The 12,361-nt window shown below is 47.5% G+C and overlaps 2 protein-coding genes across 2 annotated transcripts in view; one reads left to right on the top strand and one right to left on the bottom strand.

Moving 5' to 3' along the window:
• The window catches only part of TSHZ1 (teashirt zinc finger homeobox 1), a 54,146-nt gene extending 54,054 nt beyond the window's left edge, over positions 1 to 92 (bottom strand). The window contains exon 1 of the mRNA XM_005153440.4: positions 1 to 92. This exon is cut by the window's left edge and continues 98 nt beyond it. The gene's annotated coding sequence lies outside the window, so the exon portion shown is untranslated.
• Positions 93 to 2,621: 2,529 nt separating this feature from the next.
• Positions 2,622 to 11,766, top strand: PTGR3 (prostaglandin reductase 3). The gene is made up of 2 exons (XM_005153441.4): positions 2,622 to 3,928; positions 10,023 to 11,766. Exons 1-2 carry the CDS (start codon positions 3,612 to 3,614, stop codon positions 10,945 to 10,947), a joined length of 1,242 nt encoding a protein of 413 aa, XP_005153498.1. The 5' UTR covers positions 2,622 to 3,611; the 3' UTR covers positions 10,948 to 11,766.
• The last annotated feature ends 595 nt before the right edge of the window (positions 11,767 to 12,361 follow it).

Here is a 12,361-nt window from a genome sequence, read left to right as displayed (position 1 = left end):
TTCCGATCCCCCTCTTTTCATGCAGAAACAAACACACACCCGCGCACACACACACACAAATAAAAAAATAAAATGGGGGGGGGGGGGAGGAGAAGGGAGGGAAGGAGGGAGGGGGAGGAAGGAGAAAAGAAAGCGGATTCAACTTCTAATTCCGCCTAGGAAGAGAGAGAGGGAGGGTGGGGAGGAATGGGAGAGAGGGAGAGGAGGAGGAAGGAGGAGGGGGGGGGGAGGAAGGAGAAAAAGTTTGGTCGGGTTCTCCTCTCGCCCGGCCCGGGTCCCCCCCCCGGGTCAGCTCCCGGCGCGGCGAGCGGGGTGCGCGGGGCGGGGGGGAAGGTGGGGTGTGGGATGAGGCGAGCCACGGACTGGTGACAGGGATGCCAATTTCCGCCGCCACTCCAAAAACTTGCTTAGGAAATGTTTTCATTTACAAGGTTAATTTTCCTCTCTCTCACACACGCTCTCTCTCTTTCTCTCTTTTAAGTTCCTTATAAGACAAAGCTCTTCAGTCCTCTCGGCAGCAGCAGCAGCAGGGAAGATGCCAATGGAGATGTGCAAAATAAATAACATTTGATCAGTTCAATCTGTAGCCCAAATCCATTATCTTTCTTTCGGGTTTTTTTGTTTGTTTGGGGTTTTTTTCTCTTTCTCCTCCTTTTCCTCTCTCCCCTTCTCCCCCTCCTTTCCTTAATCACTTCTTCGTCTTCTTCTCCTCCTTCTTGGCGGTGGAGAGCCGAGCAAGCGGCGGCGATGAGACGGTAAATTCAGTCACTCCCCCCCTCTCAGGCTTTCTCCGAGATCAAAGAGTCTCAAAGCGCAACTTTCTCGCTCGCTCGCTGGCTGGCTTGTTTCAAGCTCGTGGATTTGTGTGTTGTTGTTGCTGTTGTTGTTGTTGGGGGGTGGTGGGTGTTGTTTGTTTGTTTGTTTTATTGCGTTGATAATAGTTTGTTCATTGTGCAAAAACCGAGGTCGATCCAGTCTCTCCTTCTCCTCCCAGCACTTAGTCTAAGAGCAAGAAAGCAAATAATAAAAAGGCGTAAAGCCCCCATACATACATATACACCGGATGGGAAATGTCAGTCACTCCTCCACCTTCCAAACAGTCACAGATCAAACAGTGTCACCACCGGAGAGGACTACTTTTCTTTCTTGCTCTCCTTTTTTTTTCCTCCACAAATCGAAGCTTCTTCTGATACTAAATATAATGCAAACACTTTTTTTTATCATGGATTTTTTTTTGTTGATCTTGATCTGCAACAGACGAAAAAAAAAAAAAAGGAACACACACACAAAAAAATTGCCAAAACCAAGAAAAACCCCGGAGAGTGTGTGCAAAGAGGAAGGGGGGAGGAGGAAGAAAAGACATTCACTGAGTGGGACAGATTAACATGAACTGTCCCCCCCCTTAAACTCCTGGGAGAGAAAGAGATCCACTCTCCCTCTCTTCTCTTTTCACTGAAATATAACACACATTCGGATCCCAGGGCTCTCAGACAGCCTCAACTGATAGACAGACACATCGAGCTGCTTTTCCTGCTTCAGTTTGTTACTCCTCCTCCTCTTGCCCACGTCACCCTGACAATTACAAATAGGTCTCACACAAACCCATACCTGTCAATCTTTTTAATTGCTTTGTTTTCATTTTTTTCTCCCCCTCTCCCAGAGCTAAACAATATGAAAAAAAAAGTCTTAATACAGCGCGGCATAAAAGATTCCTCATGTGAGACACGCGTTGAGGGGGTTGTTATTATAATCCACTTGCCAAAGTGCTGTGCAAAACGCATGTGCCGACGTAACTTCAGCAGAGGTCTTGTTCCAGCAAACTTAAAAAAATAAATAAAACCCAAAGGGAGGCAGGAGGTGATACCTCGCCATGGCACACGTCGAACCGGCACCGAGTTAAAAAGATGATTTGTGGGAGATTACACTTCACCCTGACTTTTAAAATACCAACAGATTGCAGAGCAAGAACTGCAGCACACGAAACACGCTGCTGTTAATACGTTTCATACAGTATGTGTCTGGGGATTTATATAATGTTAACTGCGAGAACAGAAGGGTTCTTCCTTTTTTTTTTCTCCACTCAAGAAAGCAAATAAAAACTACGCAGCTGATTCCTGGAGGAAAACACTGGGCACTGAAATTCTGCTCTTTCGGGGAATAGGAGACATTTTTTATTATTACTGCCGCGAAATTAAGCAGCGAGGTGTTTACACTGGTAGGATGGAGTTAATCCTAGACATACTACACGTGAGCTGCTCCTACACTGGTGCAACATCTCCACCGCGTTATCCCCCTCCCCCCCTCCGCGCAGTTGTACCAAGTTGGAATCGGCGACTCCATCAACGTTTACTTTGCTTCCTTCACCCAGCCGATTTCCTGCGCAGGTTCCCTCACCAAAACATACTCTACACCCAAAGGTAATACAGGTTTGGAGGTTTTAAGAAGAAAGAAAAGGTAAACCACGTTTTTCTGTCAGTAAAAGGGAGCTGGGGGGGGGGGGGGGGGGGAGGGGGACCGCGACCCAAATGAACTGACAGTAGCCAGTCAACCTTCGCCTCCCTTCAGAACGGCGGCGGGAAGAGAGGGGGCGGACCGCACGGCATTCCCGGCGGCGGGAGCAGCTTTCGCCTCTTTAACTCCCACTTCCCTCTTCCCTCTTCCTTCTCCTCCGGCTCCGCACCTCAGCTGCCCCAACGGCCGTAACCGCCACCGCGGCGCGCACCCCGTTCCCCGCGCGCGGTCGGCCGGTAACGTCTCGGGATTGATTCGTAGCACCTTGCGAGGAAGTGAACGTTTCGCACGGAAGGGGCGGAGCCTCCGCCCGCGGGCAGCGGCTCCTCGGCGGCGGCTAATAACAACATTGGGAGATTAGCCGCAACTTCGCTGCGCTTCTCTCACCGACCCGATAATTCATCGTCCTTTCCTCCTACCTCTATATTATCACCTTTTTCAGAGCGATAACCTCTTTTTGTAAACTAAAGAATGGGCTGGAGGGGGAGGGGATCCGTGGCGTTTCTCTTTTCCTTCCCCCTTTCCCTTTCTCCCCCCTTCCGCGTTTTTTAAATCCCTTAGCCAGAGGCAGCGTGCAAATTAAAAGCAACCTTTAGGAAGAAATCCGGCCTTCCGTAAATCTGCTTCACTGGCAGGCAGAGCACGACCCCGGTCGCCGTCCTTGAGGCACGGCGGCGGTGCGGGCAGGGGCAGGCAGTGCTCGTGTGTGTCTGTCTATAGTGTGTGTGTGTGGCCAGGCGGGTCGGGTACGGCAGAGCCGGGCGCAGCCGCTGGCAGCGGGCTGGCGGGACGGACGGCTGCGGGAGCGGGCCAGCGTTGCTCCTCGGTAGCGCTAGCGACGGCAGAAGACGACCGGCTGCCGGGGACCATCTTGCGGCTGCTCCTCGGGCGGCGTTTCCGCGTGGTGGAGGGGCCGGCTGGGTGGGAAGGACGGAGGCAGGCTGGAGCTTGCTGCACAGGGCTTTATTTACATACATTAATAGCTGCCTGAAGATAGTTTCTCTTGCCGGCCCAGTGGTGGCGGGTCCTGCGAGCCGCTTGGAGAATCCCGAGCTAGAGCTCTCCCGAGCAAGGGGGGAAGAGGAGAGCCGAGGCAGGGCATGAGTTTTAGCGCACAAAGCGGCGCCTGGCTGAGCTCCCGGGTACCGCGGTGCTGGTGGTGGCGGCGGCGGTGGCAGCAACCGTCCTGCGCCGCTGAGGGTCCCGCCTGGTCCTACTTCGGTGGCAGCCGGCCGAGGACCATCCTGGACATGTCCTACTCCCGTCACTTTCTGGATTTCCAGGGCTCGTCCATCCCCAGCTCCATGAAGAAGCTGGTGGTGACTAAGCTGAGCCAGAACTTCAGGGAAGCGGTTACCCTGCAGCAGGACTCGCCCGTGCCACTCCCGGGAGACGGAGATCTCCTTGTCAGGAACAGGTGAGCGACCGACTGTAGTTTACCCCCCCCCCCCCGTGCCCCGACCTCGGCCCCTGCCGGCTTCTCGCACCTTGTGGCCTGCTCCCTCACATAACGCACCCTCACTTCGGAGACCGGCTCCAAAGTTGAGCCAGCTGCCATCTGGCGACTGTTAATTTAATTTTATTGTTGTTGTTTTGAGCGGCTGGTGCCACAGTCCGGTCGCCCCATCCACGTGTGTGGGGGTGACACTTCCCCCTCCTCCTCTCCTCATGTTTCTCTGGCGGGTGTATGTGTGTGTGCTGTTCCTGCCCGAAGGAAGGGGAACACCTCCGGACCCCTGTGCCAAGGTGGGGAGGAGGCAAGTTTTACACTCTTTGAGCGCCGAGGATGTAGTGAGGCGCCGGGAAGAGCTTGCAGAGTCACTCGCAGGGCTTGTCACACTCACACAATCCGCGGGCCGCGAGTGTGTCCCCACCGTACCCACACGACTCTGGGGAGACGCTACCCCGGTGTACCACCCTGCATCTGCTGCCCTGCATGCCTCTCATGTCCTCCCCGCTGCGGCCTGGCGCGGCCAGCCCTAGGCCAGCCGTGACTCACCGCGGGCAGAGGGCCGGGGCCCGCAGCCCTGCCAGTGCTGGCACCACCCCGCCGCTGCGCACCGAAGGCGGGGGCAGGGCAGCGGCCCGGCCCAGCACGGCCCGGCCCAGCACAGCCCGGCAGCGCCGCGGCCTCCATGCGCTCCGCAGTTGCGGGCGGCTTTTGGGAGTGGAGCCGGGTCAGGCGGGGAGTGAGGAGGTGACATTTTGCTTAACATAATACTCCGTAAATCCTGCGCCAGCGCTAGGACCGAGCGTCCAGCGCGGTGACCAGCTCTCCAGGAAATGAAAACTGCTGAGGACAAAACGTGCCTCCCCACAGCTGTCTCCATAAACCTGCTCTCAATGGCTCCTTCCTTGTTCCTTAAGCTAAAAGTAAGGAGGTTAAAGTTCAGAGGTTTCTCTGCACACGAGGGGAAGCTGAAACTGTGGGAACTTTGGAGCAGACTGCGTGGCTGGCACAGAAGAGAGCAGCACTCTCAGGTTCTTGTCGAGCAAGGAAATCGTAGTAACACAGTTTGCCATGCTCTCCGTTGGAGTTTAAAGGTGTTAAGAAGTACTAAATTGGCTTGAGAACAATGCTGAAAGTTCTATGAAGGCAGTTTGACTGTGTATGTGTAATCTAGCATGTGTCCACATGTAACATATAAATACATGGGAAAGAAAGGGGTAAGGAGAAAGTAGAACAGGGGCTCCTCCAGGAGCTGATGAGAAAGCTTCTGTGGCACTTTAATCCGATGCTGACATCTCCCACTAGAATTTCTGAAACCGAAATTCCCTCTAAACCTCAAATTCTAAACCACTGTGTTGCTGCATCCACTAATGACCATACAACAATAATAGCATGAAATAGCCGTCAGGCTGGAGTTAAATTCCTTTTCATGGAAGAGGTCGAGGGACTTGTGATACAAGTAGCAAGTCTGTAGTCGGGTAATGTGAGGCAGAGTGACATCCTTGTTTCCCAAATCCCCTTCCCCCAGCTCCTGCACTGGAAGTCTTTCTCATTCTCATTCTCATCCTCCTCCTCTCTCTCCCCCCTCTCCCCCTCCTCTCCGAATTTAGAAAATTTACTCAGTTTTTATATAGCTTCCAGTGTAACCATTCCTTTCTCTCTCCCCTCCCTTTCCTGGGTGGGCTCCCTGGGTGCAAGAGGGACATGCACACCTCATGGTGAGAGTTCTGAGGCACAGAGCTCGCCCAAACCAAAGGCATAAACTGGTCCACAGTTTCAGACAGGCAATTACTGGGTTTTAACACATCAGCCTGTTACACACGTGTTCCTGTACAGACACACACACACACGAGTGGGGAGGGAGAGGTGGGTGGTAAGGGCTAGATTTAGAGTTCATACATTTTTTATTTTTTGTGGTGTTTCTTCTCTGTTATTATTTTCTGGGGAATATCACAAAAGACACAGGATCATTCCCTGTGTATGAACTGCAGCAGGAAGCAAGTTCTGAATGTTTCCCCCTCAGTTGTCACTCTGGGGAAGCATTTTCCTATCCTGAAATGATGAGTCCCTGGCTCCATTTATTTTTACTTTTTTTTTTAAAAGCCCTAAATACAACTATACATTTTCTAATAGGTAGAAACATACAATTAAAAGCAAAACAATAAAGGAGTCGAGTTCCAACAGTACATTTGCAGATTTGTTCATTTTAGTCGTAGTCACACCCATGAATAGTACTAATTGCTTTGAGCTTTTCATGCAAAACAGTCCTCATCCACCACAATAAAATCTGGTTTGGGATTTAGAGAAATGGAAAATGAAAATGTGCAGAGTTCTTGTATGGATAGATATTTTAAAATAAGATGCAGTTAGGGGGAACTTTCTTCCCCTCTTTCTTCTCCTTTAGAGAACTAAGCCAACAACCCTTATGTCTGCTTTTTTACAAAGAAAAAAATCAGTTATTTGTTCAGAAATCCTTCAAAACTATAAATCACTTGAAAGTATTATTTTACTTCAATTCTGTGCAGAAGAGGAGGAGGAGGAGGGGGAAAGGTGAATAAAAAAATCCTTGATGAAGCCACTTAAGTTTCATATGGCTGTTTATCCTGGTTTTAGGGAGTGAGGGAAAAGATGAGGGCAACGTTACTCCGTTTTATGGCAGGATAAGAACCAAAAGGTTCTGAAGATCTGGCCCTTCTTAAAGTTGTTGGGGGATTTTCGAGATTTGCTCAAGGCAGTGACACTGCTAGTTTCCAAAATACCTGTAAGGGATTTACTGTTGGGTTGAAAGATGGCAACAAAGTTTGTAGAAAAGGGAGTAAGAGAAAGTTTTTTGAACCGAGGGACTAATGGATCACAGTGGGATAAGCGGAGGACTGTTTCTGCTGAGTGTTTGGTCTGAATAATGTTTTTCTTGCATAGTACTGGTTTGGATGACTTTGTTTTGTCTGCGTTTAAGGCTGTGGTGCTGGTTTTCAGTGTCTCACGCTTTGTTGTGGTATGAAAAGCAGCATTTCCTCCCCTCGGCGGTGTCCTCCTGTTTTCTGTAATAAACAATACGAGGGGTTCAACACTGTTGAGTATAAATAAAACGGGTGACTCAATGTGTGTAATTATTTTGGGAAAAGCCAGTCTCCAGCTTTACCCCCATCCCCCCACCCCCGGGGTTACATCTTTTAATGATGAAGGAGCAACCCTTAGTTAGAAACTGCAAAATCAAATAATAGGTTTTTAAGTAATGAAGTAAAACAAGACAATGTAAAAGATTTGGAAGAGGTCTTAAACCCCACCAGCATTGCAAGTAGCTGTTACTTCTGTGTTCTCCTTTTCTCAGTCTCAGAAGTTAGTAAACTGATCTTCAGCTTGTAAATCGTACTTATTCCTACTTAGAAAAGCAAAATAATATAAGAAACTGCGGGCACATCCTACCAACTCCCTTCTGTCAGCTGGAATGACAAGGCAAATTAGACAATATGTTTTAATCCAGATGCTGCGTACCATCATTTTAATGTGAGAAGAATCCAAAAGACTAAACAATCTTTTTTGAAAAAGAAGAAACCCCAACAAAATAAACGCCGTATGACACGAGCAGGAGTTTTGAGTTCGCACACAATAAAAAGGGAGTTTACAAAAATTAGGGGGGGGGAGGGCTGGGCAGCAGACTGTATTGATTAATAATGATGAGCCAAGGAGAACTGTTTCCCGTAGCCCAGCAGCCCCACGGGGACGGGCAGGGATCTGGTGCGTGTGTATGCACGCGTGTCTGTGTAACTATGTGTGTGTGCGGGGGGGGCGGGAGGACCCCCCCGCACATCGGGGCAGCGCACACGGCTTTGTCCTCCCTAGCCCTGCCCGCGCGGGAGCCGGCAGGGACGGGCAGGGTTACCCGGCCCGCCTGCTCTTCTCCCAGGGCAGCACTGGGACCCCGCAGCCGGTGCCTGGCCGCCCTAGCCCCGAGGGAAGCTCCGCACTGTGCCCGGAGAGGCGGGGAGCGGCCGGGCAGCACCGAGTTGCGCGCCGCAGCCCCTTGTAGCCGCACTCACAAGTTGCGGTGCGGCCCGTGGGGGGAAAGGTTTGCATCCTCCTCAGCTCTGGAACAAAAGCAACGGTGCGTGTGCTGTTGTCCTGCTCGTCAAGCGACTGGCCCGCGGCACGAGTTGAACCTTCCCCGCATGCAAAGTTTTTGCTCTCGAACGGGGGTTTACCTGTCTTTGTGCTGTCCCCGCTGCAGAGCAGCGCTGGGAAGAGGGGGAGCTTGTTCTGCCGCCCCTTCTCCAGGGTGCGTGCGCCGGCAGGCAGCTTGCGGTGCTGTGCTGTGTGGTGCAAGTGAGGAGGGGGTTCGGCCCCGCGGGGAGCGAGGACCTGACTTTCGGGCTGCTGCTGGTGCGGGGCAGGGTGAGCGCCGGGGGGCCGGCCTGGCAGCTACCGAGACCGCCCAGCTGAGAGAGAGGCTGAGAGCGGGCAGGGGGTGAGCACGGCTCCCCACAGGCCTCTCACCTCCGCAGGAGTTGGGGTGTAAAGGCGGGAGCAAGGTAGCGAAGCGCCGGCACGTCTGGTCTCGGAGGTCCGAGCCCTTCTCTCTGGCGCCTGGGGGACACGGGTTGCCTCGGAAGCTGCTGCTCCGTTACCAATTTTTATCCGTCTTTTAGCAGTGCTGTACGGGAGTTACCTTAAAGCACGGTAACAGAGGATTTTTTATATCTACGAACGAGACATAGGCATTTTTTTTTTTGCGTCTGAGCAGTGAATTAAAGGCAGAATTAAAAAGAGCAAGTCACTTTCACCTATCTTATGCGTGGTGTATATGTTTATGCGTACGCCTCTTTTTATACATAACACATCACGCTGGTGAAAGTTTGAGGCCCCCCATGCTATAAAGAATAAAGGAAACAAAAATGAGCAAAGCACTTTTTTAGTTCTCCTTGCTCCGTATGCAAGCAATTTTAAACTACACACACACATTATTTGAGCCTACTGCTAACTGCAACAATTAAAGTGCCCGGTTTGCATACTTCTGCAGCTTTCCCATGGTATCAAGTACACCTTTCAGGTTGTCACTTTCCATGTGTTCTAACAGTCCTGGTGTTTTCTGTTGCATATGGGCTTTTTACATTTTCCAGTTAACAGACTCATCCCCTTGTCTCTTCCCTTGTCTGTGTGGAGATACTGTTATGTTTGTTTTTTTTTAAAAAGAGTGTTACTAAAATATTCTTTGTGTTCAAGCTAGATTACAACTTTCTCTTAGGCATTATTTCCTAGTGCTTAATCAAGTTGTGAGTATGTCTCTGTGATTTTCTAAAGCCAACATAAAACTGGCATCCTTTTTCACCTGTTAGAGGTCAGTAGGACTTGATACTCAGTCTTACAGTTTTAGTCCTTCTGTGCAAGGTTGTTTTGATGTGTTGCAAGTAATTTATATAAAGAAAAATATTTTAGTGCTGACATTAGCTACATCAAAAGGCACATTTGCTGTAGTGACTCCATCAATTAAAAAGTACTTGCCTACAGTAGCATGACCTTGCAAATGACATCGATAGTTAATATGATCATTAGTCATTAACAGTATTATTATATTCAAAAATGTAAATTTGTTGCCAGAATCCACATATTTACCGCTTTGCACGTTTATTCTTCAGTGTTTTCACATCTTGCATAAAGTGGTCAATTAATTTTCATCCTTTAATCTTTTACAGAATTATTTTTAGTTTAGGTCAAATGGACCTAATGAAAAGACAAGTTTGGTTTGGGGCTTTTTTAGGGGGCAGGGATTGGTTTGGGGATTTGGTGTTCTGGTGTTGTTTTGGGGTTTTTTTGTGTTGTTTTGGGTTTGTTGGGTTTCTTTGGGTGGTTTTGGGTTGTGGGGTTTTTTGTTTGTTTGTTTTTTAGCAATTTAATCTTTAATTCTAGACTAACAGAATGTGAACTGGAGTGTACTCATTATACAGATATACCAGTAATCAGTAAAAGTCTTGTACTTATCCCACAAATTTAAATTGAAGGTTTCTCATATGACAAAGACTTGATAAGGAATACATCTCGTTAATACATTTTTGTTTTCTTCTAGATTTGTCGGCATTAATGCATCTGACATAAACTACTCAGCTGGCCGATATGACCCATCAGTTAAACCTCCATTCGATATAGGGTTTGAAGGTGTCGGTGAGGTGGTAGCGTTAGGACTCAGTGCTAGTGCCAGTTATACAGTGGGTCAAGCTGTGGCCTATGTGAAAGCAGGTTCCTTTGCTGAATACACAGTTGTGCCTGCCAAACAAGCAGTTCCTCTACCCTCTGTGAAACCCGAGTTTCTTACTCTAATGGTAAGTGGCGCTACCGCATACATCAGTTTGAAGGAGCTGGGAAACCTGTCTGAAGGCAAGAAGGTTCTGGTGACAGCAGCGGCTGGAGGAACGGGCCAGTTTGCTGTGCAGCTTGCAAAGGCGGCAAAATGCCATGTAATTGGAACCTGCTCCAGTGATGAAAAGGGTGGTTTTCTGAAATCCATTGGCTGTGACTGTACAATCAACTATAAAACTGAAAATGTTGAATCTGTTCTTAGGAAGCAGTACCCTGAAGGTGTGGATGTAGTGTATGAATCTGTTGGGGGAAAGATGTTTGACTTGGCTCTTAACTCCTTGGCTACCAAAGGGTGCCTGATAGTTATTGGGTTTATCGCTGGCTACCAAAACCCTACTGGCCTCCAGCCTGTTAAAGCAGAGTTATTGCCAGCAAAACTGTTGAAGAAATCTGCCAGCATCCGGGGTTTCTTCTTGAACCATTACCTTTCCGAATACAAAGTGGCTCTGAAGGACTTGCTTGAGATGTATGAAAGAGGAGACCTGGTTTGTGAGGTGGACTTTGGAGACATGTCTCCGGAGGGCAAGTTCACTGGCTTGGAGTCTGTATTCCGTGCTGTAGATTACATGTACATGGGGAAAAACATTGGAAAAATTGTAGTTGAATTACCTCACTCTGTCAACAGTAAGCTGTAAAAACAGAACAATGATATAAATCAGCAGAGAGAAAATGGGCACTTTATGCCTCAGAATTACTAGAAACAATTTATTTTTTTTAAACTTAGTAATGGATACTATATTAAAAAACAGCATTAAGGTGTTAATAAAAGTTTTGTATTTTCTTTTTTCTCATGAATACTTAAGTCAGTGGCTGTAGCATGGACTTAATGGGCCTGTGTTTGATTCTGTCACTTAGGCTAGTGTGAGACAAGAATATTGTTCTTGACAGAATAAGTCTTAATGCAGAGGCAGATTTAGTCTGTCAGACTGGCTTGATAGAACTTTATATATAGTTCAGCTCAGAAAAAAGAAAAAATAATCTTTTAACAATTTTGATTCCGTGATTGAAAATAAAACAGGACTAAGTAACCAGTTCTATCATATGGTGGCTCTATTAATCTCCTGAAGTTTCTGGAAAAAATTATTATCTTGATTGTTTGTACAAACATGATAATCATAGTTCAGTTACACCATGGATCATAGTAATATTCCTTGACTGGTTACACAGAGAAATTTCTGACATGTCAGTAATATTAAGCAACTTAACTTTTTTTTTTTTAACAATGTCTTTCATAACTGTAAGTGACTGTGCAATTTTCTTTTAAATCTTTAACTACAAGTTGCAACATAATCTCATTTTCTTGCCTTTTCATTTGCTACTGTTACTGTTTAATGTTTCCCCCCTCTTCCTTTAGTCAGTATTGCAAGATTACTAAAGTGGGGTTTTGAGCCATGTTCGCGTGTGTTCAGGTCCTGTACATTTTTTTTTAAGATTTAATAAAGTTTAAAAAACTATTTAAATATTTGTGGCATTTATTCATATTGATACAGCTCTTGCCAACTACCTCCTCTGTAGATAATCACTGTGTCGTAGAGTTCTTTGACTGATGATTCTTGATGTGACTTCCCATAATCAGGCTTGTACTTCTGCCGAATATTGCTTCTGCAGAAGCCCTGTTACAAGGAGCAAGGCCATTTTAAATCTACAGTCACAGAACCTCGTACACGTGTTGACTCCCAGTCATAGATTATATAGGGAGTACAGTTAAAAGGTTTTGTAAAGTTTTGAAAATTCTTCCTCACTTAATAGATACTGTTAACAGTACATACATTGGGAATTCCAGCTAGAAGTGTAAGATTTTCCAGAACAATAAAATACTTTAAGCTGTGCTTGCTCTTCATCTTTTTTCCATAGCAAATGCTTAAGATCTTCAAGGCTGATTTTGCCACATCCTTTGAAATACATACATTTGTATGCAGTTGGAGAGATGGAAAATTCCTAAGATCCTATGCCTAATAATGAATGTAATGATAGGCTGATAATGTCTAGGGGTTGAAAGAAAAATCCAAGGTAAACTTACTTTTGGGACATTATTCAGGACTGACTGTA

This window comes from Melopsittacus undulatus, chromosome 1 (genome assembly GCF_012275295.1).
Source record: "Melopsittacus undulatus isolate bMelUnd1 chromosome 1, bMelUnd1.mat.Z, whole genome shotgun sequence".
NCBI classification, from domain to species: Eukaryota; Metazoa; Chordata; class Aves; order Psittaciformes; family Psittaculidae; genus Melopsittacus; species Melopsittacus undulatus.
Note: the sequence above shows the minus strand (reverse complement) of the source record. Positions and strands in the feature narration are given on the sequence as shown.